This window comes from Eumetopias jubatus, unplaced genomic scaffold (assembly GCF_037043125.1).
Source record: "Eumetopias jubatus isolate StellerSeaLion01/CBP00866 unplaced genomic scaffold, mEumJub1_p1.0 scaffold_16, whole genome shotgun sequence".
NCBI lineage: Eukaryota > Metazoa > Chordata > Mammalia > Carnivora > Otariidae > Eumetopias > Eumetopias jubatus.
The window spans coordinates 56191930-56217500 of NW_028274822.1; the positions used below are offsets into that span (position 1 = coordinate 56191930).

Genomic DNA, 25571 nt, shown 5'->3' on the forward strand with positions numbered 1-25571 from the left:
TATTATCTCCATTTTCTACATGAGGAAATGGGTACAGGGAGTCACACTGCTAAGTAAGTAGTAAAACTGAGATTCAAATGCAAGCATTCTGACTTCAGATTCCACACTTCTAACAAGCAGGCTATATTGCCTCTAGAGCTTGAATTTTGAGATCTATCTTAGGCTTATCAGGAGGATCTGTGCAACTCACTAACTAGCAGACTGCATAACCATGATGAGAAATCAAATGCAATGGCACTGGGAGGGAGCAGGCAGGGGTCAGAGATAGATTTTGGAGCAATTAAGTAAGAGAATCATTAAGACTTGGTCACTGATTATATGTGTCGGGTGAGGAAGGGATAAAAAGGGAGCAAAGTCCAGAATGGCTCTGCTTAGGAAGTAGGAAGTTTGAAAGCAAGTAGGAACCACAGCAGAAAGACAAGTTTTTTGGCTTGGGATGAATGAAGTTCAGCTTGATCCACAGACTTTGGAATGTTTGTGAGACATTCAGTTCAAGAAGCCGGATAGGCAGCTTCACAAAAGAGCAGGCAATGGGTGAGATGGAATGAAGAGAGCTGTCCCTGTCCCTGAAATGCTGACCATCCCCACCTCCACTGTGACCATTCCTACTTGAGAATGTTACTGTGATGAGGCTGGTTGTGTGCATGTCAATGGGGGACGAGGGATGGTTAACATAAAATGAGAAACATCTCTCTGACAAATTGGACTGTAAAATCAGGCAGAGTAAAAAGTGGAATCAGGAAAAAAAGCACAAAGACTAACACCATCCCTCCAATACAGGGCTGACCATGGTTTCTGGTTTTACATTCTGTATATACAGACGCCATGCTTGCTAACGCACTCTGCGTTACATAAGGACCTGTACCTTATTGATTTTTGCCGTTTTTGAAGCACCTAACAGAAGGTAGAAACGTCTGTTGGGTTATTAAGTCAGGACCTCTTCTCACTTCTATAAGAAGTCAAGGAATTACTTCAAAGATGCAGTTTGTCCTTTTAGAGCTGAGCTTCAAGCATCATCGGGCTGGCTCAGTGGAAGACAACCTCATTAACAGCATAATGTGCCAGCTTCATGCCAAGAAGCCAACAGGAGAGCCACAGAGGCAGTGAGGAACAAAGCACACAAAAGAATGCAGTGCCTGCACATGTGTCTGGAACAGGCTATTAGTCATGTCAGCCTAATCTGATCGAAGAAATCCTTCAGACAAAAGAATAAGATATTTTGGTTCAAGGCTCATTAAAATTTAGAGTGGTTAATTTCCTCCTTAACTTTAAGCAGCTAGAAAGGAAGAAAAAAACGAAGATACCAACAGAACAGAAGACTTTTTCTCAACTAAAGTTTTTTTAACTGCTGAAATTTAAAATATTTGTGTCTTCTAAAACTTTTTGAAATCTATAAAACAAAATTAAGATGGAATGTTTAAAAAAAACAAAATGCACTTCAGTGAAAATCAATGGCACAAATTAGATGGATTTAGACCAGGCTAAGTTTTCCAAACTGAAATGTAGAAAATAAAGATTTTTCTAGACAACACTATCAAAATAATTTTTTAATGATTATTATAACTTTTCTTTTACATAAAGCATACCCTTTGAAGCTTAACTGAATAATTAGATTTCAGTTTAGCTATAGCACTGATTAGTCAATTCACCTATCTGATATTTAGCTTTAAAATACTTACAATGACATGAAAAAAAAACTGCATTCAGGTAGGAATTCAGGCTGAGTATTTAAAAATCAACAACAAAGAGCAAAATACTCACGATATGGGATTTCCAGTGGATGCCCTGTTATATCACACCATCCAATTGGGTGAATGTCAGGGCTGTCTGCATCCATCCAGTAGTCATATTTGTGGTCCCACCCATCGAAATGAACCTGTTGAGTAATTAGTATTTAGTAATTAGTATTTCACTATGCCTATATCAAAATACTAGAAAACAGACCTCTGAAATTGAGACTGAAATTATAATCATACATTACAACTGAAACAATATTTAAAATGTGCCATCAAAGAGCCTTCTAATCTAACCACCAAAAGCTGTTGTACCGATTTTTCCGAGGAATGAAAGTTGGTAAATAAAAAAAAAAAATCTGTCAGAGATTGATTAGAATTTGAAGGGATAATATCAATCAATTTTCCCAACTAAGTAATAAATACAGTAATGCTGGTGGGAGGGCACTTCCTCTCCTGGTTGCCATTGCAAAAATCATGTCAGTATCATCAACAAGAGTCACCAGTTTGACCTCAGTACAAGCCTTATATCATTGGGAAATGCATGGATTTTAGAGATAGTGAAAGAAAGCAATAAATTTCAAAATCCTGACAAACAAGGAGAGATGGAGCCACTGGAACAATGGAGGCAAAGGAGGGGACAAAATATGCTGAGGTAGACAGATTAACAGCTATCCTGAGAGCTGTAAAGGATGGTGTAAGCTTTCAGGAAACCCAAGGAAGAGATATGGCTCAGGTCCAGCAATCCAGCAATCCAGCAATCCACTGTTTTGCATCTTACCAACAAAACACACATACACATAACTCACATATATACATACAGGTCCAAGAATAATTAAAATAAAACTCGATTTCTGAAACAAAAATCACTTACTTCTTGCTGAAACTTATCAAACTCTATGTTCCAAAAGTCTCATATCAGGATGAAAGAATCAAATTATTTGTACAGGCAAAAAAAAATAAGAATGATAATATTTTATGACCTTACTCTCTTACATATTTTCTGTTCCTATCAATCAAATGGAGAATACCTTTTACAATGCAAAAATAAAAGCCACAATTTTTTGAAACTCATAATTTGAATAAAAAGAGCAAGACCGCATGCATTATAATAAACTAACTGAAACATAAGTCTATTATGCAGGACATAGGACCAAAAGAAAAAAAAAGGTAAAATTGTGTGTAGTAAATCCCAAATAGAGTCCAACACATCTTCTCAAGATCCATCTTTCTAAACAAGTGGTTCTCCAAGTTTGGTTCTCAGACCATCAGCATCAGCATCACCTGGACACACATCTGAAATGCAGATTGTTGGGCCCCAACTCAACCCACTGAATCAGACACTGTAAAATACAGGGCCTAACAATCTGTGTGTAAATCAGTCCTCCAGATGCATCTAATATAAGCATAAGTTTGAGAATGAATAATCTTAGGAATAACTTTCAAAAGCATATTAAAACATATTTCTACCGGATGTAGACTTCTGGCCGAGACAGAGTGGCCTTCCACAAAGTAGCTATAAAGCTGGACAAAACATAGGAAGTGATTGTTTTTAGACACTGGCCAACAGGCACCACAGATATGGAATCCCTATGCACACCTAGATGAGCCCTGTCAGCCTGTGGACAATTTCCTGAGAGCAGTACAGGGAGGAGAAACCTAAACAAAGCAGTCTTGCTGTGCTGAGGAGACACATATTGCAGTTCAGCACTGGTGACACAGCTGAAAATTGGAGGACAAACACTAGAGAGAACAGAGCTACATGGAAAGGGACCCCAGAAATCTGTTTTTTGTTTTTTGTTTTTGCAAGACCTTGGTCAAGGGCTGGACTGTACATACGCAAGGTGAGACATGGTGAAGTGAAGCAAAGAGCATCTGATACAGATGCTGCAAGTAAAATGAAGATAGTAGAGGTCACACTCACCTGGGAAAGTAGAGAGATCAGAGTGCAGAGATCTTAAAAATACCTTGAGAATTTGACTGAGACACCAAAAAGGCCATACTCCTGGAATAAGAACCATGTCCTAGAGTATTCTGGCCCTAAAAAAGACTAAAATCAAACCTCAACAAGCATAAGAACAGCCATCAGTATTAACTGCCTGACAGAACAAACTCTACCCTTTTTAAAGGAAGACAGGTACTCCCAAATCCGAACAATGCATCACTCATAATGTCCAACATAAAAAAAAAATGCATTTGTCATGCAAATAATAAGCAGGTGAATGTGAACCTTACTCACTATTTTTAAAAAGAGACCCTGTGATGGCCCAGATGTTGTAATTAGTAGACAAGACCTTTTTAAGTAGCTATTGAAATGTTTAAGGACTTAAAGGAAAAATGGTCTTGATGATGGAACAGATAGGAAATCTCAGCAGGGAAAAGGAAACTGTAAGATGTAAACAAATAGAAATTCTAGAACTGAAAAGCAAAATATCTGAAATACAAAGTTTCTGAATTGGCTTAATAACAGATTAGACATGGCAGAAAAATGGGTAAGTGAACATGAAAACAGGTTCACAGAAATTATTAATCTAAAGCACATACAATAAAAAATTTTGAAAACAAACAGAGCCTCAGGTACTTGTAAGATAGGATCGATTGGCCTAACAGACATGCATTTAGAGTCCAGAAGGAGAGGGGAGACAATGGAGCAGGAATAATGGTCAAAGCAGACAAAAGTTGAAGAAATAACATCAACAAAATCTCCCTATTTTGGTAAAAAAAAAAAAAAACTTACAAGCTTAAGATAAACAACAAAACCAAGCATAATAAATACAAAGGAAATTAGGGTGCCTGAGTGACTCAGTTGGTTAAATGACTGACTTTTGTTTTTGGCTCAGGTCATGATCTCGGGATCCTGGAATCAAGCTCCACGTCAGGCTCCACGTTCAAAAAGGAGTCTGCTTGTGGATTCTCTCTCTCCCTCCCCCCCACCCCTCCTCTCTCTCAGTCTCTTTCTTAAATAAATAAATAAATCTAAATAAATACAACCACTAAAAAATGAAAGACAAAAGAAAAATTTTGAAAGCAAAGAAGTACAACATATTACATACAGTGAACATGACAGGAATGTAGCCAACTACTCATCAGAGACAGAACAGGCAAGAAGACAAGGAAATTACATCTTTAAAGCAGTGAGGGAAAAAAACTGTCAATCTGAGATTTTATATCTTACAAAAAAATCCTTCAAAAAGAGTAAAATTAATTTTCAGATAAACAAAAACTGAGAAAATATTCACCTATAGATGTACATTGCAAGAAATACTACAGAAAGTATTTCAAATGAAAGGTAAGTATTATCAGATGGAATGACCGCAATTTTGAAAAAAAATGAACGAATTTAGAAGACCCACTCTATCTGATTTCTACAATTACTATAAAGCCACAGTTAGGAAGACAGTGTTGTTTTGGCTTAAGGATAGGGAAATACATTATTGGAACAGAAAAGATTATATCAGTTCACCCACACATATACTGTCAATTGCTTTTCAACAGATATGACAAGACCACTCAATGTGGAAAGAGAAGTATTTTCAGCAAATGATACTGGATCAAGTGGATATCCACATGTGAAAAAATCCAAACCAGGTGATTTCTACCTCACCTCCCACATACAAAATAATTTGAAATGGACCATAGACCTAAACAAAAAGCTAAAACAATCAAACTCAAAAATAAAACTGAAAATAAAATCTTCATGATACTGGGATACTCAAGGATTTCTTAACACACAAACAGCACTACCCATAAAAGAATAAATTGATAAATTCAATTTTTATCATAATAAAAAACTTCCGTTCTTCAAAATCATCATTAATTCAAATGTAATACATTTATCTGACAAAAGACTCGACAACTCAACAAATAATGGGCAAAAGATTTGATATGCTCTATGGGAAAAAAAGGTTCATGAATGGTCAATAAGTAAATAAAAAAATTCTCAACTTCACTATTCATCAAAGAGACCAAAATGAGATATACTACACACCCACTTGTACAACTTAAATTAAATGACTGACAACATCAATTACTGGTGAGGCTGTAGAGCTCCCAGAACATTCATACAATGTCAGTGGGGCTGGAAAATTGTACAATCACTTTAGAAAATGTTTTGCTACTTTATTATAGATTTAAGATATTTCTAAATTGTGACTCCTGGCAATTCCACCCAAAAGATGAAAATACAAAGCTGTGTAAACATATGTTCCTTGCAATTTCATTCAAAATGCCAAAAGCTGAAAATAACCTAAATAACCTAAATGCCCAACAGATGAATTCTATTCACAAGCAACCATAGTATGTGCATAAGATGAATAGTAGTCACCAACAAAAAGGGATAGATTGTTTATGCATGCACAAACATGGCATCAATCAAACAGACATCATATAAAGAAAGAAGGCAGACACAAAAGAATGCATACTCTATTGTTCCATTTATATGAAGTTTGAGAACAGGCACAGAAATCAGATCCATGTTTGTCTGGGAGAAGGTGGGAAGGAGAACTGCCCCCAATGGAGGACAAAGGAAGATTCTGTGGTATTGGATATGTGTCAAATCATGATTGGGGTGGGTGGTTATACAGGACGTATGTTTCTCAAAAGTCATCAAAATCCAAACACAAAATTTGTAACCTTTTATCATATGTAAAATATAGCTCAGTAAAGTTAACTTATTTAAAATATTTCTACATGCAGCTGCTATCAAATGGGGCTAATTCTGATCTTTTACTATATTTATATAGTGTGATGTTTCAGCCCTCTGGACACAGCCAAACTGCCTAATACTGTCAGTACCAGACAACTAAATATTTAGTTGTGGATCTGGGGTCAGCTGTAGTGATTAGGGAAGTTTTTATTTGCAGGTTGTTGTGTACAGTAACTTCTCACATTTGCTTTTTGTAAAAATGTCTTAATGGAGGAGGAGCAAGATGGTGGAGGAGTAGGGACCTAAATTTTGTCTGGTCCCAGGAATTCAGCTAGATAGGGATCAAACCATTCTGTACACCTATGAACTCAACCAGAGATCAAAGAAAAGAATAGCAGCAACTCTCTGAACAGAAAAGCGACCACTTTCTGGAAGGTAGGACGTGCGGAGAAGTGAATCCGAGGCGATATTCGGGAGGATAGACGACGGGGGAGGGGGGCCTCCGTCAGCCACTATCAGCAAGTGATAGAGCAGCAGAGCACAAAATCGGAACTTTTAGAAGTCAGCTCCGCTGAGGGATGTTGCTCCAGTGGCTAAGCAGGGGTGGACCCGTCGCGGGACAGTGTGGTCTCAGAACCCTTGGGGTCACAGAAAGACTGGGGCTGCCTGAGTGTGGCAGAGGTCCCAGGTATCAGAGCAGGGAAGCCGGCTACAGAGACAGAGCTGAGGCGCGGGCTGTCAGCTCCGGGTTGCCATAAACTGTGATCCGCGGCACAGTCGGGCCACTGCTCCTCCAGCAGGGACCCAACAAGCGGCAGATCCAGGGAGACGCCCCTTCCTCCCCGGGGAGGAGTGGCATGGAAGGGCACCGCAGGGCTCTGCTGGGTTTGGAGACTCCACACCGTGTCAGGTACCAGAGATAGAAACGCTCGGTCACAGGCCGGGTGAGCACGGAGTGCGGCCAGAGACCGGGGAGACGGGAGTGACTGACTTGCTTTTCTCTGGGGGCGCACTGAGGAGGGGGGCCCCGAGTTCTCGGCTACTCAGGTGCTGAGATTGGGAGGCCACCATTTTCACCCTCATCCTCCAAAGCTGTACGGAAAGCTTGCAGGGAACAAAAGCTCCTGAGACGGGCGCCTGGGTGGCTCAGTCGTTAAGTATCTGCCTTCGGCTCAGGTCATGATCCCAGGGTCCTGGGATCGAGCCCCGCATCGGGCTCCCTGCTCAGCGGGAAGCCTGCTTCTCCCTCTCCTGCTCCCCCTGCTTGTGTTCCCTCTCTCGCTGTGTCTCTCTCTGTCAAATAAATAAAATCTTAAAAAAAAAAAAAAAAAAGCTCCTGAGAGCAAAACCCGAGATTAATTAGCCCCGCCCCCGGCAAGGGCAGGGCAATTCCACCTCCAGCAAAGACATTTGGGAACCACGGCAACAGGCCAATCCCCCCACCCCCCCTCAGAAGATCAGCAAGAACAGCCAGCCAAGACCAAGTTTACCGATCAATGAAAACAGCAGAACTCCAGCACTAGGGGAATACGGCACATAGAATTCATGGCTTTTTCCCCCTGATTCTTTAGTCCTTCAAAGTTAATTATTTAATTTTCTATTTTTTCTTTTTCCCTTTTTCAACATCTTATCAATCTCTTTTTTAAAAATCTTTTTTATTTTTAATTTTTAGAGTCATATTCTATCTCTTCATTGTAGTTAACCTTATTTTTGGTATATATAGAAGCTGTTCTCTCTTTAAAATTTTGGGATACAGTTTCTACTAACAAAATATTACCTAAATCTCTAGTGTATGGCTTTGTTCTAGTCTCCTACCTGATCACATTCTCTCCCCGCCCTTTCTTTTAATTTCTCTTCTGTTTTCGAACAACTTCTTACTTTAACAATTCCTTTTATAAAATCTTTTATAATTTTCATCTTTACAGTCATATTCCATCCCTTCATATTTACCCCTATTTTTGTACATATATGTTTTTCTTTCCTACAATTTTGGGAGACAGTTTCTTTAAACAGACCAAAATACACCCAAAACCTATTGTGTGGTACTGATCTATTCACCATCCTGATCATATCTGATCATATTCTTTTTTTCCTTTTTTCTTTCTTTCCCTTTATTTTCCCCCAGTTTCAGGTCTCTTCTGATTTGTTTAATGTATATTTTTCTGGTGTCATTGTTATCCTATTAGCGTTTTGTTCTCTCATTCATCGATTCTCCTCTGAACAAAATGACAAGACAGAAAAACTCACCTCAAAAAAAAGAACAAGAGGCAGTACTGACGGCCAGGGACCTAATGAATACGGACATTAGTAAGATGTCGGAACTAGAGAGCAGAATGATGATTACACAGTTACAAAGTGGGCTTGAAAAAAGCATGGAAGATGCTAGAGAAACCCTTTCTGGAGCAATAAAAAAACTAAAATCAAACCAAGTCGAAATCAAAAAGGCTATTAATGAGGTGAAATCAAAAATGGAGGCTCTAACTGCTAGGACAAATGAGGTAGAAGAGGGAATTAGTGACACAGAAGACCAAATGATGGAAATAAAGAAGCTGAGAAAAAGAGAGATAAACAACTACTGGATCACAAGGGCAGAATTCGAGAGATAAGTGATACCATAAGATGAAACAATATTAGAAGAATTGGGATCCCCGAAGAAGAAAGAGAGGGGAAGAAGGTATATTGGAGCAAATTATAGCAGAGAACTTCCCTAATTTGGGGAAGGAAACAGGCATCAAAATCCAGGAGACAGAGAACCACCCTCAAAATCAATAAAAATAGGTCAACACACCGACATCTAATAGTAAAACTTACAAGTCTCAGAGACAAAGAGAAAATCCTGAAAGCAGCTCAAGACAAGAGGTGTGTAACCTACAATGGTAGAAAAATTAGATTGGCAACAGACCTATCCAGAGACCTGCCAGGCCAGAAAGGACGGGCATGATATATTCAGAGCACTAAATGAGAAAAAAATGCAGCCAAGAATACTATATCCAGCTAAGCTGTCACTGAAATAGAAGGGGAGATTAAAAGCTTCCAGGACAAACAAAAACTAAAGGAATTTGCAAACACAAAACCAGCCCTCCAAGAAATATTGAAAGGGGTCCTCTAAGCAAAGAGAGAGCCTAAAAGTAACAAAGACCAGAAAGGAACACAGACAATATACAGTAATAGTCACCTTACAGGCAATACAGTGGCACTAAATTCATATCTTTCAACAGTTACCCTGAATGTAAATGGGCTAAGTGCCCCAATCAAAAGACACAGGCTATCAGATTGCATAAAAAAACAAGATCCATTGATATGCTCTCTACAAGAGACTCATTTTAGACTCAAAGACACCCCTAGATTGGAAGTAAGGGGGTGGAAAACCATTTACCATGCTAATGGACACCAAAAGAAAGCTGGGGTGGCAATCCTTATATCAGACAAACTAGATTTTAAAACAAAGACTGTAATAAGAGATGAGGAAGGACACTATATCCTACTTAAAGGGTCTATCCAACAAGAAGATCTAACAACTGTAAATATCTATGCCCCTAACACGGGAGCAGCCAATTATGTAGGCCAATTAACAACAAAATCAAAGAAACACATTGACAACAATACAATAATAGTGGGGGACTTTAACATCCCCCTCAATGAAATGGACAGATCATCTAAGCAAAAGATCAACAAGGAAATAAAGACTTTAAATGACACACTGGACCAAATGAACTTCACAGGTATATTCAGAACGTTCCGTCCCAAAGCAACAGAATACACATTCTTTTCTAGTGCCCATGGAACATTCTCCAGAATAGATCACATCCTAGGTCACAAATCAGGTCTCAACTGGTACCAAAAGACTGCGATCATTCCCTGCATATTTTCAGACCACAATGGTTTGAAGCTAGAACTCAATCACAAGAGGAAAGTCAGAAAGAACTCAAATACACGGAGGCTAAAGAGCATCCTACTAAAGAATGAATGGGCCAACCAGGAAATTAAAGAAGAATTGAAAAAATGTAAGGAAACAAATGAAAATGAAAACACAACTGTTCAAAATCTTTGGGTTGCAGCAAAGGTGGTCCTAAGAGGAAAGTATATAGCAATACAAGCTTTTCTCAAGAAACAAGAAAGGTCTCAAATATACAACCTAAACTTACACCTAAAGGAGAGGGAGAAAGAACAGCAAATAAAGCCTAAACCCAGCAGGAGAAGAGAAATAGTAAAGATCAGAGTAGAAATCAATGAAATAGAAACGAAAAGAACAGTAGAACAGGTCAACGAAACTAGGAGCTGGTTCTTTGAAAGAATTAACAGGATTGATAAACCCCTGGCCAGACTTATCAAAAAGAAAAGAGAAATGTCCCAAATAAGTAAAAATATGAATGAAAGAGGAGAGATCACAATCGACACCAAAGACATACAATTATAAGAACATATTATGAGCAACTATACGCCAGCAAATTAGATAATCTGGAAGAAATGGTTGCATTCCTACAGATGTATCAACTACCAAAACTGAACCAGAAAGAAATAGAAAACCTGAACAGATCCATAACCACTAAGGAAATTGAAGCAGTAATCAAAACTCTCCCAAAAAACAAGAGCCCAGGGCCAGATGGCTTCCCAGGGGAATTCTACCAAACATTTAAAGAAGTAATAGCTATTCTTCTGAAACTGTTCCAAAAACTAGGAATGGAAGGACAACTTCCAAACTCGTTTTCTGAGGCCAGCATTACCTTGATCCCCAAACCAGACAAAAACCCCATCAAAAAGGAGAATTGCAGACCAATATCCCTGACAAACATGGATGCAAAAATTCTCACCAGACTACTAACCAATAGGATCCAACAGTACATTAAAGGATTCTTCACCACGACCAAGTGGGATTTATCCCTGGACTGAAAGGTTGGTTCAACATCTGCAAATCAATCAGTGTGATACAATGTATTAATAAAAGAAAGAACAAGAACCATATGATCCTCTCAATAGATGCAGAAAAAGCATCTGACAAAGTACAGCATTCTTTCTTGATCAAAACTCTTCAGAGTGTAGGGATAGAGGGTACATACCTCAATATCATAAAAGCCATCTATGAAAAACCCACAGCAAATATCATTCTCAATGGGGAAAACTGAGAACTTCACCCCTAAGGCCAAGAACATGGTAAGGATGTCCACTATCACCACTGCTATTCAACACAGTACTAGAAGTCCTAGCCTCAGCAATCAGACAACAAAAAGAAATCAAAGGCATCCGAATCGGCAAAAAAGAAGTCAAACTCTCACTGTTTGCAGATGATATGATACTGTATGTGGAAAACCCAAAAGAATCCACCCCAAAACTGCTAGAACTCATACAGGAATTCAGTAAAATGGCAGGATATAAAATCAATGCACAGAAATCAGTGGCATTCCTATACACCAACAAGACAGAAGAGAGACAAATTAAGGAATCGATCCCATTTACAATTGCACCCAAAACCACAAGATACCGAGGAATAAATCTAATCAAAGAAGCAAAGAATCTGTACTCAGAAAACTATAAAATACTTATGAAAGAAATTGAGGAAGACACAAAGAAATGGAAAAACATTCCATGCTCATGGATTGGAAGAACAAATATTGTGAAGATGTCAATGCCACTAGAGCAATCTACACATTTAATGCAATCCCTATCAAAATACCATCCATTTTTTTCAAAGAAATGGAACAAATAATCCTAAATTTGTATGGAACCAGAAAGACCTCGAATAGCCAGAGGAATGTTGAAAAAGAAAAGCAATCCTGGAGGCATCGCAATTCCAGATTTCAAGCTCTATTACAAAGCTGTCATCATCAAGACAGTATGGTACTGGCACAAAAAGAGACACATAGATCAATACAACAGAATAGAGAGCCCAACGTTCTGCATGGAGCACTGGGTGTTATAGGCAAATAATGAATCATGGAACACTACATCAAAAATTAATGATGTAATGTATGGTGATTAACATAACATAATAAAAAATAATATAAAAATAAATAAATAAATAAGTAAATAATAAAAGAATAGAGAGCCCAGAAATGAACCCTCGAGGAACTCTATGGTCAATTCATCTTTGACAAAGCAGGAAAGAATGTCCAATGGAAAAAAGACAGTCTCTTCAACAAATGGTGTTGGGAAAATTGGACAGCCACATGCAGAAGAATGAAACTGGACCATTTCCTTACACCACGCACAAAAATAGGCTCCAAATGGTTGAAAGACCTCAATGTGAGACAGGAGTCCATCAAAATCCTAAAGGAGAACACGGGCAGCAACCTCTTCGACCTCAGCCGCAGCAACTTCTTCCTAGAAACATCGCCAAAGGCAAGGGAAGCCAGGGCAAAAATGAACTATTGGGACTTCATCAAGATAAAAAGCTTTTGCAGAGCAAAGGAAACAGTCAACAAAATCAAAAGATAACCAACAGAATGGGAGAAGATATTTGCAAATGACATATCAGATAAAGGTCTAGTATTCAAAATCTATAAAGAACTTATGAAACTCAACACCCAAAGAACAAATGATCCAATCAAGAAATGGGCAGAAGACACGAACAGACATTTTTCCAAAGAAGACATCCAAATCGCCAACAGACACATGAAAAATTGTTCAATGTTGCCCGGCCTCAGGGAAATCCAAATCAAAACCTCAATGAGATACCACCTCACACCAGTCAGAATGACTAAAATTAAAAAGTCAGGAAACGACAGATGTTGGTGAGGATGCAGAGAAAGGGGAACGCTCCTACACTGTTGGTGGGAATGGAAGCTGGTGTAGCCAGTCTGGAAAACAGAACGGAGGTTTCTCAAAAAGTTGAAAATAGAGCTACCATATGACCCATCAATTGCACTACTGGTTATTTATCCCAAGGACACAAATGTCTTGTCTGAAGGGGTATGTGCACCCCAATGTTTATAGCAGCAATGTCCACAATAGCCAAAGTATGTAAAGAGCCAAGATGTCCATCGACAGATGAATGAATAAAGAAGAGTGGTATATATAAATAAATATATATATATATATATATATATATATATACACACAATTGAATATTATGCAGCCATCAGAAAAGGGAAATCTTGCCATTTGCAATGACGTGGATAGAACTAGAGGGTATTATGCTGAGCGAAATAAGTCAAATCAGAGAAAGACATGTATCGTAGGATCTCAGTGATATGAGGAAGTCTTAATCTGAGGAAGCAAACTGAAGGTTGCTGGAGTGGTGGGGGTTGGGAAGGATGGGGTGGCTGGGTGATAGACATTGGGGAGGGTATGTTCTATGGTGAGCGTTGTGAATTGTGTAAGACTGATGAAATACAGACCCATACCTCTGAAACAAATAATACATTATATGTTTAAAAAAAAAAAAAGAAGAAGATAGTAGGAAGGGAAAAATGAAGGGGGGGGAAATCGGAGGGGGAGACGAACCATGAGAGACTATGGATTCTGAGAAACAAACTGAGGGTTCTAGAGGGGAGGTGGTGGGGGAATGGGTTAGCCTGGTGATGGGTATTAAAGAGGGCACGTATTGAATGGAGCACTGGGTGTTATACGCAAACAATGAATCATGGAACACTACAACAAAAACTAATGACGTAATGTATGGTGATTAACATAATATAATAAAATAAAATTTAAAAAAATATTTAATTGTGAAAGGCACAATCGGCACTCCTTTCAAGAATGATGCCTATTGCTCTGGATTTACCAACAGAAAGTTTATGGAAACATGTAAAATGGAGTGAAGGAGAAATAGAAAATTTTCTCAAATTTTAATATTTCATCCTACATGCAGTGTCCTTCTCTTTTCAGTTTGCAGTGCAACTGTTTATGTTTCAGAAGCAAGGAGACCACAAACAAGACAGGGCAAATCTTGCTCCAAGGGGTCAGGTCTATTTCTGCTATTGTATCTGGACTTGGGAATCCTAGTGTGGAATTCAGGTCTATAACTGAAAAACTAAAATGACAGTATCTTTTAAAAGTTTTTGAAAGCAGATACAATGTTTTTATGTACTTTGTTCAATTTTTTCCCTTATGTTTATTAAGAAATATTAAATTACCCTTTCCAATGCTGTATGTAATTACTTACAATGAAACCATGGGAATTAAAAAGAGCCCTTCCTAATCCAATGATGCAATGCTCTACTCCCCCCCCAACAAGGGCCATGTAAACTTGGAATATATAACCAAAATCTGACCCATATACATCTTTATGAAAGATATTTTCATATCTGTGGATCTTCATATCTCTGGATTTGAATATCCAATTTTAAGAATTCTAACCAGATGGTCAAGTTAATAAAGGAGATTGGCATTTTAAGAATATTTACAGAGTCCTTTCATAAAGGAAAGAATTATTTTGAAAACCAAATCATCTCCATTTCATGCATTTATGATTTTCAAATATTTGGGGTTGTACAAAGCTGAGTAAACATATGGACACTTCTCACTCAGGTTTTGATAAACTGGAAAACAAAGTCAGCTAATTGAATCAAACAGTCTCAAGTTGGTAAAGGTCAGATAATTGAACCAAACAGTCTCAGGGATTGGTAAAATAACTTGAACATTTAAGAATTAGGTCAGCATATTAAAAAACAAGGCCATATGCCTTAGTGTAAATCCAAAGCTTTCAATCGTCTGGACTGACACCATCTCTCTCGCTTTGCCTCATCATTACTGTCCCTCTGTTCTCCAGCCTTACCACTACACCTCAGCCATCTTCTTGCTGCCATGACTACTAGCACCATGACTTACACACCGTCAGGACTCAAAAAGCCATCGGTGGAATGAGATGCATGGCAGTAACCATCACTCCTCACTGTTCCTTAGGGCAGCTGGAAAATAAACAGTTTTTTATCTAGGAACACTGCAGCTAAATTTAATGCTCAATCACAACAATTTTATTAGCCTAAGTGATACTATTATGCTTGTTTGCTTCTGCTATATGGTTTTTCAATTTGTATTTCCCGCTTTAATGGGCTTACTGGATATGTGTAGTTTATTGTCAGAGGCCTCAAATCTATTTTAAAGGCCTATGGTGAATAAATTATAAGCATGTAGATAATGTTAACTTATTCAGAAAGAGGCTCCACTGTACCTGAACTCTTCTAGCTTTAACTGAGTACATTTTCAGTTAACTAGACTTAACCTTACATTTCATTCTAGAAAGAAAAACTGAGTTTTTATATATTATTCCTGATATCTATTACTCATAACTATTGGAGCTAAGAAGACTAGTAAATCTCACTTCCTGTGATGCAGACCTCTGTTGCTGGATGGTGTGGGGGATGCAGAAATAGTACTAGACCAGGCATATGTTCCTCTGTAGGACAAACACGCTCACCTCACCCCTTCACAGAAATACCACCATCATCTAAGGGCAAGAGCACTGGGTATAGCATGGGACTCACTTTGGTTGTATGTTTACATATTCCAGACACAGCTGTGAAATATATACATTATCACTTAATGTCTACAATATGTTATTTTCATAGATTCTGGAAAGGAACCTTTGAAAAGGTCTGCCAAGATCCCACTACTAGTAAACGGCAAAACCAGACTTGAGCTGAGAACAGTTTATTGAGAGAACCATATAAAAATACAAATTGTGAGGATATTCAGGACTGCTATACCTAAGAATCTACTGTAGCAGAGTTAAATTACATTATGAAAGGAATCTTCATAATGACAATAAAACACCATGGACTAAGACAGGGCTGCAGTCCAGAACTACCTATACTTTTGCACATTCAACATTAATTCTACACTGAGCCAATCTGCTCACGGGTTTATCCAGGCAAGAACAGAGGGGGAGGGAACATGGAAAAAAGGAGTTTTAACAGACAAGTGTATAGACTTTTAAAATTAGTCTCACACATTACTATCCCCATTTTACATAAGAAACTAATGAGATACATAGGGATTAGGAAATGTACCCACCATTTCCAAGTCACTGATTGTGATGTGAAACCCTCACTCTCCCCCCACCCCGGCCATGAGCCTGAATTGCTGTTCAGCAGTGTTGGAACTGGAAGCCCCTACCTCCGTTCTTTTCCAGAGCTTCACACCCACTCTAGGTAAATTACCTCAATTCCCTTTCCTGCTAACCTCTCCCTAAACCCATCTGCTCTTTCACAAATATAATTGTTTCCATCTTCCTTTTAGTTCATTCCTATAATAAGTATTATAGAGAAAGACATGTAATCATTAAATTGAAAAATTAACAGCTTCACAATAGCTATTCTAAAATACATTTCATTTTTTAAGGCCACGACCCAAATTCAACATATTTCTTGGACAGTGGTTTTCAAAATTCAGTAAGCAAAATACCAACTGTCTCCTGCCCTACCAGAACTCTAATTCAGGGGGTGGGGGATGTCAGGAACAATGCCTAGTAATTGTATTTTTTTAACCACACATCCTAGATTATGTGCTACAGGTGATTTTTGAATAAAACTTTTTAAAATTCTTCCTTAGTGTATCCCCCTGGCAACAAGGTTGTTAATCAACTGAACTTACCATTAAACTCACAGTTACATCTAAAGCAATGAAGAATAACTTATTTTTTAAAACAGTCACAAATCTTTTTTAATTCTGTAAAACAACCAGTCCAAGAGGGATCTGGTTGAAGGCCTAATGCAGAGGACATTCAACTCCAAATGTTTCCATTTGTGATAAATATGTCTACATAAGTTTCCATTTCTCTATTTCTATGGTTACTGTTATAACAAATACAATTAGTTTTTCCCTTGAAATATATTTTCCCCATAAGATTCCCACAAGAAATAAAAATGCCAAATTTCCCATAGAATCCCCAGGGCTTTAATTCTTGTTAAGAAATCTAAATATTTCATCAGAGTTAGGCATAATAATAGCCACATTCAGGGCTCCACAGCCACAGGTCTGTGGGTACTATCTTAGGGTTATAAGCAGTGTGAGGACACACAATCTCAAAATCAGTTTATGGTGATAACTAACATAAATACATTTATAAGCTCTGTTGTAAGATTTAAAAAGTGTTAATCACTGAAGCGACATATGGTACACATCCATTGTGAATATAAAGGCCATTTCCCTTCTGGCTCACCAGGCTGTGCTGCCTTCCTCTTCTGTTCCGGACACTGGTCCTCACAATGAACACTGTTTCAACATGCACTCTCCATTTGTCCTGACATTCCGAATTTCCACTTTGGATCTGGTATCAAATCATCAAGGTTTTTCTACTAACTCACAAACTATTCATACTTATTATTTACAAACCGCCAACAAAAAGGACTTTAGCTGCTTACATTAAAAGGTAATATTTCTAAATATGAATAGTAGGACATAAGGCATGTGAAAGAGAAGAAAAGCTGGTTATATTTTGAGGGACCACATAATTTATTGTCCAAATGGGACATTTTAGAGTGTAAGAGGGAGCACTATTGAGTATCCCAGGTAAGCCAAGATACATAACTACCCTAGTCTAAGGATGATTGCTATAAATAATTCCCCCCCCAAAAAAAGCAATGGCAAAGGGGAAATATTACAATTCTTATTATAATATGAAAAAACCACACCAGTTAAAGTCCCCAAATTTTCACTGATAGGAATTTATTGTACAGACATTTATATAGGGAACATTAAATAACACAATGGACAATATGATACAAGGCATAAATAATGACTTATGCAACTACATCATATCTACATGGGTAGTATCAGCAAAAACACACACTTGCAGCTGTACTTAAGAACTCAATGTATCATGAACACTATTTCTAAATTTTTGAAGCCATGTGTGGGCTATATATTTTTTCTATCCATTCTTATAACTTATTAGTACAACATCAATTTTACTAGTAGCAAGTTCTAAATTACTTGCACAAATGAAAATTTTTATCATGAATGAATGTTGGGGTTTGCCAAATGCTTTTCTTGCATCTATTGACATAATTATGTGATTTTTTTAGCCTGTTGATATGATAGATTATATGAATTAATTTTTGAATACTGAACCAGCCTTGCCTATCATGCATAAACCCTACTTGGTCATGGTGTATAACTCATTTTATATGTTTCTGGATTCGATGTGCTAAGTATTTTGTTGATATTTGCATCCATGTTCATTATAGATAGTGGTCTATAGTTTCCTTTTCTAGTAATGTTTTTGTGTGCCTTTGAATTTAGGGTTAATGCTGACCTCACAGAATGAGTTAGAAAGTATTTCCCCTCCTTCTATCCTCTAAAAAAGATTATAGAAAATTGGTATAATTTCTTCACTAAATGTTTGATAGAATTCACCAGTTAAACCATCTGGGCCTGGTGCTTTCTCTTTTGGGAGATAATTAATTTTTGACTCAATTTGCTTAATAGACAGAGGCCTATTCAGATTGTTTATATCTTTTTGTGCGAGTTTTGGCATACTGTGTCTTTTAAAGAATTCGTCCACTTCATTTAGGTTATTAAATTTGTGGGCACAGCTGCTTACAGTATTCCTTTATTACCCTTTTAACATCCATGGGATTGTAGTGATGTCCCCTCTTTTGTTTCTGATGTTGGTAATTGGTGTCCTCTCTATTTTTTTGTTAGTCAGCCTGGTTAGAGGATTGTCAATTTTACTGATCTCCAAGAACCAGGCTTTGGCTTCCTGGATCTCTACTGATTTCCTGTTTTCAATTTCACTGACTTTTGCTCTAATTCTTCTTATTTATTTTCTTTTGCTTACTTCAGATTAAATTTACTCTTCTCTCTCTAGTTTCCTAAGGTGGAAATTTAGATTACTGATTAATTTAGATCTTTCTTATTTTCTGATATATGCATTCAATGCTATAAATTTCCCTCTAAACAATGCTTTTGTTGCATCCCACAAATTTTAACAACTACGTTTTCATTTTTATTTAGTTCAAAATATTTTTTTAATTTCTCTTGAGATTTCTTCTTTGAACTGTGTGTTACTTAGAATGTGTTATTTAATCTCCATGTATTGTGGGGTTTTCCAGTTATCTTTCTGTTTTTGATTTTTAGTTTAATTCCATTGTGGTCTGAGAGCAGACATTATATGTTTTATGTATTTTTAAAAATCTGTTAAGGTGTGTTTTATGGGTCAGAATATGGTCAGTCTTGGTGAATGTTCCATGTAAGTTTGAGAAAAATGTGTATTCTGCTGTTGTTGGACGAAAGAGTCTATACAGTTGATTGATGGTTTTGCTGAGTTCAACTAATCCTTACTGATTTTCTGCCTGCTGGATCTTCCCATTTCTTAGAGAGGGGTGCTGAGGTCTCCAACTGTGATGATTCATCTATTTCTCTTTGTAGGTCTATCAGTTTTTGCCTCATGTAGTTTGATGATCTGTTCTTAGGTGCATACACATTAAGAATTATTATGTTTCTTGGAGAATTGACCACTTATCATTACCTAACATCCTTCTTTATCCTTAATAACTTCCCTTACTTTGAAGTCAGCTCTGTTTGTAATTAATATAGCTACTCCTGCTTTTTTTTTTCCCACTAGTGTTAGCATAGTATATTTTGCTCCATCCATTTTACTTTTAATCTATATGTATCTTTATATTTAAAGTGAGTTCCTTGGAGATAACATGTAGTTGGGTCATGTATTTTTATATACTCTGATAATCTTTGTCTTATTAGCTGGTGCATTCAGACCATTGACATTCAAAATAATTACTAATATAGTTGGATTAATATCTACCATAGTCACTGTTGTTTTATATTACTGTCCCTTTTCTTTGTTTCCATTTTTGTCTTCCACTTTTTCTTCTGCTTTCATGGTTCGGAATGAGTATTTTATGATCCTATTTTCTCCTCTATTAGCACATCAATTATACTTTTTTTAACTTCTTTTAGCGGTTGACCTACAGTTTACAATTTACAACTAATTGAAGTCCACTTTCAAATAATACCATACCATTTCACTGGTAATGTGAGCACCTTATAATAACAAAATAATATTAATTCCTTTCTCCTGCCTCTGATATCATTGCTGTCATCCAGTGTACATATATAAGCATACATAAACATATATACACATATATAAACATATATAATATATATAAGTAAATATAATGGAAACGTTGTTCTTATTATTGTGAACAAATTGTAATTTGTTAGATCAATTAAGAATAAAAAAAGGTTTTTACTTTCTCTTCACTTATTCCTTCAGTGCTCTTTACGTAGAGCCAAGTTTCTTCCAATTTCATTTTCCTTCTCGCTAAAGAATTTCTTCTAATATTCTTGCAAGGCAGGTTTACTGGCAACAAATTCCTTCAATTTTTGTTTGTCTGGGAAGTCTTTATTTTTCCTTCAATTTCTTTTAGGATAATTATGCAGGGTACAGAATTCTAGGTTGGTGGGTTTTTTTCTCTCAACACTTTAAATATTTCACTCCATTCTCTTCTTGCTTGCATGATTTCTGAGGAGAAGACAGATGTAATTCTCACCTTGGTTCCTCTATTGGTACAGCATCCCTCTTCCCTGGCTTCTTTCAGGACTTTATCTTCGATATTCTGTAGTTTTCAAGATGATACACCTCGTTGTAGTTTTTTGGCATTTATCCAGCTTGGTGTTCTCTCTGTTTCCTCAATATGTGGTTTGGTGTTCAACATTAATTTGGGGAAATTCTCAATCCTTATTTTTCAAATATTTCTACTGTTTCTTTTTCTTCTTCTGGCATTCTCGTTACATATATGTTACTCCTTTTATAGTTGTTCCACAGTCCTTGGATATTCTATTGTTTTTCCCTTTGTTCTCTTCATTTTTCAGTTTTAGAAATTTCTATTGAGACATCTTCTAGCTCAGAGATACTTTCTTCAGCAATGACCAGTCTGAGAAGCCCATCAAAGGCATTCTACATTTTTGCTACAGTGTTTTTTTTTTTTATCTCTAGCATTTCTTTTTAGTTCTTTCTTAGGATTTCCATCTCTCTGCTTATATTGCCCTGCTATTCTTGCATGCTGTCTACTTTATCCGTTAGAACCTTTAGCATATTAATCGTAGTTGTTTTCAATTCCCAGTCTGATAATTCTAACATCCCTGCTGTGTCTGGTTCTGATGCTTGCTCTGTCTCTTCAAAAAAAATTTTTTTTTGCCTTTTGGTATGCCTTATAATTTTTTCTTCACAGTCAGACATGATGTATCAGGTAAAAGGAACAACTATAACAAGACTTTACTAATGTGTGAGGTGTGGGGGGAGGATATGCATCCTAGAGAATTGTGGTTAGGTCTGTTTTTTTAGTGAGCCTCTGGACTGTGAACTTCACAGGTGTTTCTCAGCTTTGTTCTCCTCCCTCAGCTGGAACAGGATGGTTAGAGCAGGCTAGAGTTAGGTATTTCCCTTCCCTCAAGTCAGTTAGGCTCTGGTAATACCCCAGTAAGTTGGGCTCTGGTTAACCAGTTTCCCCTGAGGACAGGGCTTGCTAAGAACAGAGTGCTCTGGCCTATTTCAAAATGGTTTCTTTTCACCTCCCTCATGTATGAGAGGATTTGTATCCAGTATTTACTGTAATTGAGCTCCTATTAGAACCTGGCTAAGCTCCTAGAGGTAAACTTCACAATATTGTGGGGGCCGCCATGACTGGGTCCCCCGGAGTTTTTAACTCTGAGTTGCGCACACAGAGCCTCTAGCAATTCCTCAAATCCACTTCAGGTTTTCCTCCTGTACCAGGAGGTCAACACTCCCTGTACTCATTCGTCATCTTTCCAATCTCGGGGCAACAGTTTGCCCTGCATCCTCCCCTCACTTTCGAATCCAAGAAGAGTTGTTGGTTTTCTAATCTGTTCAGCTTTTTACTTGTTGTTAGGACAGAGCAGCAACTTCCAAGCTCCTTAACTGCGGAACTGGAAACTGGAGGTATCCTCTAATTTTTTTGTCAGCAGTACCAGATAATGTCTGGAGCATATTTGTTGAAGCATTTTAACATTCTATTTGTTGGACAAATGAATAAGCAAGGAAATGTGCAGATTCAAATATGCCCATTCAAATTATGTAAAGATTACTGAACAAATACATCTAAAGGATCTATTTAAGTTTAACCAAAACCTACTGATCTATTTATCTTACAGATCTATCTTCTGAACTACCAACATTTTTTCCCTTTCAAGTAAAATGACACTGAAATATGTGAAAGTGACTGACGTGTTTTTAAGCTGTTTATTCTTTAGAAATAAAAGTGGACAAATGTTTCTCTGGGTTATAATGACTGATATGCTGTAGGTAAACAAAAATTTTGGTCTAGCTAAAATTACAGTCTGCCTACATGGAGAGGATGAATAGAGTGAACAGTGCGCATGGCCAGGAGGCAGGCAGGGGAGGACAGAGAGCTCCATCCAGAGTGAGAATCCCACATAAAAGTCAAGAAGTTGCAAAACAAGCTTATGTTTTGAGTCACAGGGATAAATGCCCTAACAACTAGCTAAAATTAACAAAGCAGTTGTCTCTGCACTGGGAAAAATGTGGGAGAAGGTGGTCTTGGGACAACTATTTTATAATAAAACTTGTCAGAACTGCTTTTGGCTCTTTGTATAACTTTGATAAAAATAAAAACAGCTTTTAATATTGGCAACTGGAAGCTGTGCCATTACTGAATAAGGAATACAGAAAAAAAGGTTTTTGATTTTTGTTTTGTTTAATTTTGTTGATGGGGGAGTGTAATGAATTCCATTTCGATCATATTAAATTTGAGTGCCTAGCATATTCAAGTGCAAACGTCTTGCAGACAAATGAAATGAGTTCCTAGATCTTGGTTGAGAAAGACAAGGCACAGACTCGGGTCAAAAACACAGAGGTGGCCGGTGAAGCTATGGGCATATATGTGCTAACAGAAAAAATAAAGTGAGAAACAGATAGAGAAAGAAGTAGTGCTGGATGGAATATTCTCTCTTCTTCCCTCTAGATCCACATTGTACAGAGGAAACGAACCTTTATGGATGGGGATGGTATCAATATTCTTTGCCCCCAGGTTTCTGGTTGGGTTTTGGCCAATGAGAAGTGTCAGCAGAGTTTAGGAAGCCGGGCAGAGGTGCGGGGGAGGCCTCCTTCCCTGCTAGAAGGCAGCTTGGCAGTGGCTGCTCCCTCCCCGAAGGCCATGCCCCTGCCCTGGGGCCCTCTTCTGCAGCTCTAGCTGTGCCCAGCCTCATTCATCACCACTTTCTCTCAACCCTGCCCCAAACATCATAAATAGCCCTCTATTAAAAGGTATGAAAAATCAACAAATAAAAGTGTATGATGTGCCGTCTGTTTCCAGCAGGACCCTGACTGTTACATGTCTACAAAGAAATCTTGAGGAATTCTATTTAAAAGTTGGCAGAGCAGTAAGAATCCATAAAGAACCCTTAGAACAAGAAGGTAGAAAATCAAGCCAGGATGGTGAGGAAGAAGCCGAGGGATGGCAGTTTCAAAAACGCAGGTGCGGTCAGCTGTGCCAAGGCCCCAGAAAAGCAGGAAGAGAATTTACAACCCCTACAGTTAGCAACAGCAAGTGCTACAAGGTGACAGAGTCTTGCCTGGCCCCATCTGAAGAATGAGTAAATGGGAAGAATGAAAACAAATGTAACCCACACTCTGAGTCATTCTGAGAGCGATGGTTAAGGACAGCAGCTGGGCTTCCTCAGGAGGATGTGGTTAGGACCTCAGAAATTTGATCATGTGTTAATAGAAGACCCCGCTGAGAGGGACTAAGGATGGGAATGAAGAGAGAGGGTGGAAAGGGATAAACACCTGGAACAGTCTCAGCAAAGGGACTCTGAGGCACGTGAGTCAGATTAAGTACAGTAAAGCCAGAGGGACAAGAAGTTCCTGAGGAATATACATGAGATGGCTTTTAGTTGCTCAGGCAAACCCGAGGCAAGGTCATCAGCTGAAGTGGGGCCGTACAAGACTGGAAAGGCAAGTTGGGATAGCAAATTATAATTGACAAAGGCACTATTCTTTCAGTTGATGTTTGTTTCCTGTGGTCATTAAAGGCCCGAAGAAGAGCAGGGTACATACAGGTGTGTCCCCAAGTGAGGCACTTGCAGTCTGCTCCAGATGGGGGAGCCCAGGGGAGGCTGGCAGACCTGGGCGGTGGGTGAGGCGAGCGTGGGGCACTGGGGTCTGGGTGAGGCTGCAGAGCAAGAAGCAATGGGGACAGCTAAACAGAGGGAAAACTCCACTCAGAAACTATGATTCTGGAGTTTACGATCTTAAAGAGAAAGCTCTTATGTGTGGTGCCATAGCCCAAACATGTGGGGATGAGGGCAAGAGGCAGACAAGAAATGATGCTAGAGATCTTGGCATCAATATGTTTGTTTCCTCTGCTCCGACTGGGGTTATCAATGATGTGGGTGGAAACAGCCTAACTGCCTATTCACACTCAGAGTAAGTGCTTGTAAGACCTAAAAATGCTTATTTTTAGCAAATATACTTGAGGTGTCATTTTTAATGATTTGTTTAGTCTCTTTTTACAAAAATAAAGTCTTGTAATTTATTCCAACATTACTCAATTCAAAGGATTTCATCTAAAAAGTCAAATCAAAATAAATGAAGATCTTGGCTCTATTTCAACAATAATATCTATGTACAGTAGGTTTCATTTACATACTGATTATATTTATGGCCTATGCACTACACCAGGTCATTAAAATAAATGTATACTGCTTCTAAAGAACAAGGAGATGGAGCTCAAAACTGTTATGAATTTAAAATTCTCTATAAATTGCTCATATTTACATGTGCTCTACTGTCTGAAACAGGTAATTCATCCAGTTGACTGCAGGAGCCTTCTCTTTTCATGTATAACTGAGTAATTATCTCAACCAGAACAATGCATTCTGAAAATGGATTAAATTTCTGGAGAAAAAGTAATGTTCAAGCCAGTGAATAATTTTCAAGCAACACAGGAGAATGAATGTTTGTAATTAGCATGTTTGCTCATGTTTTCTTATATTTTTGTTCATAATTCAATATCAGAAGTCTAAATTATTTCTGTTGAAATATATTTCTTGCCCAAAGGGCTCTTGGTACAGAAGACAACAACAACAACAACAAAAACTCTTCACAATCTGACTTCTGCCCTCTAAAACTTCGCATGCCACAACAGTTAAACGTAATGTAAATTACAAGTATCATACAGAGATATAATCATAGGGGAAGGGAGGGAAAAATAAAATAAGATGAAATCAGAGAGGGAGACAAACCATAAGAGATT

At 37.9% G+C, this 25571-nt stretch overlaps 1 protein-coding gene across 1 annotated transcript in view; it reads right to left on the bottom strand.

The window, feature by feature from the left end:
- The window catches only part of L3MBTL4 (L3MBTL histone methyl-lysine binding protein 4), a 411329-nt gene that overhangs the window by 212620 nt on the left and 173138 nt on the right, over positions 1-25571 (bottom strand). Inside the window, exon 12 of the mRNA XM_028123942.2 lies at positions 1762-1876. Within this exon, the coding sequence (XP_027979743.1) occupies positions 1762-1876 (115 nt within the window). The remainder of the gene's footprint in view (positions 1-1761; positions 1877-25571) is intronic.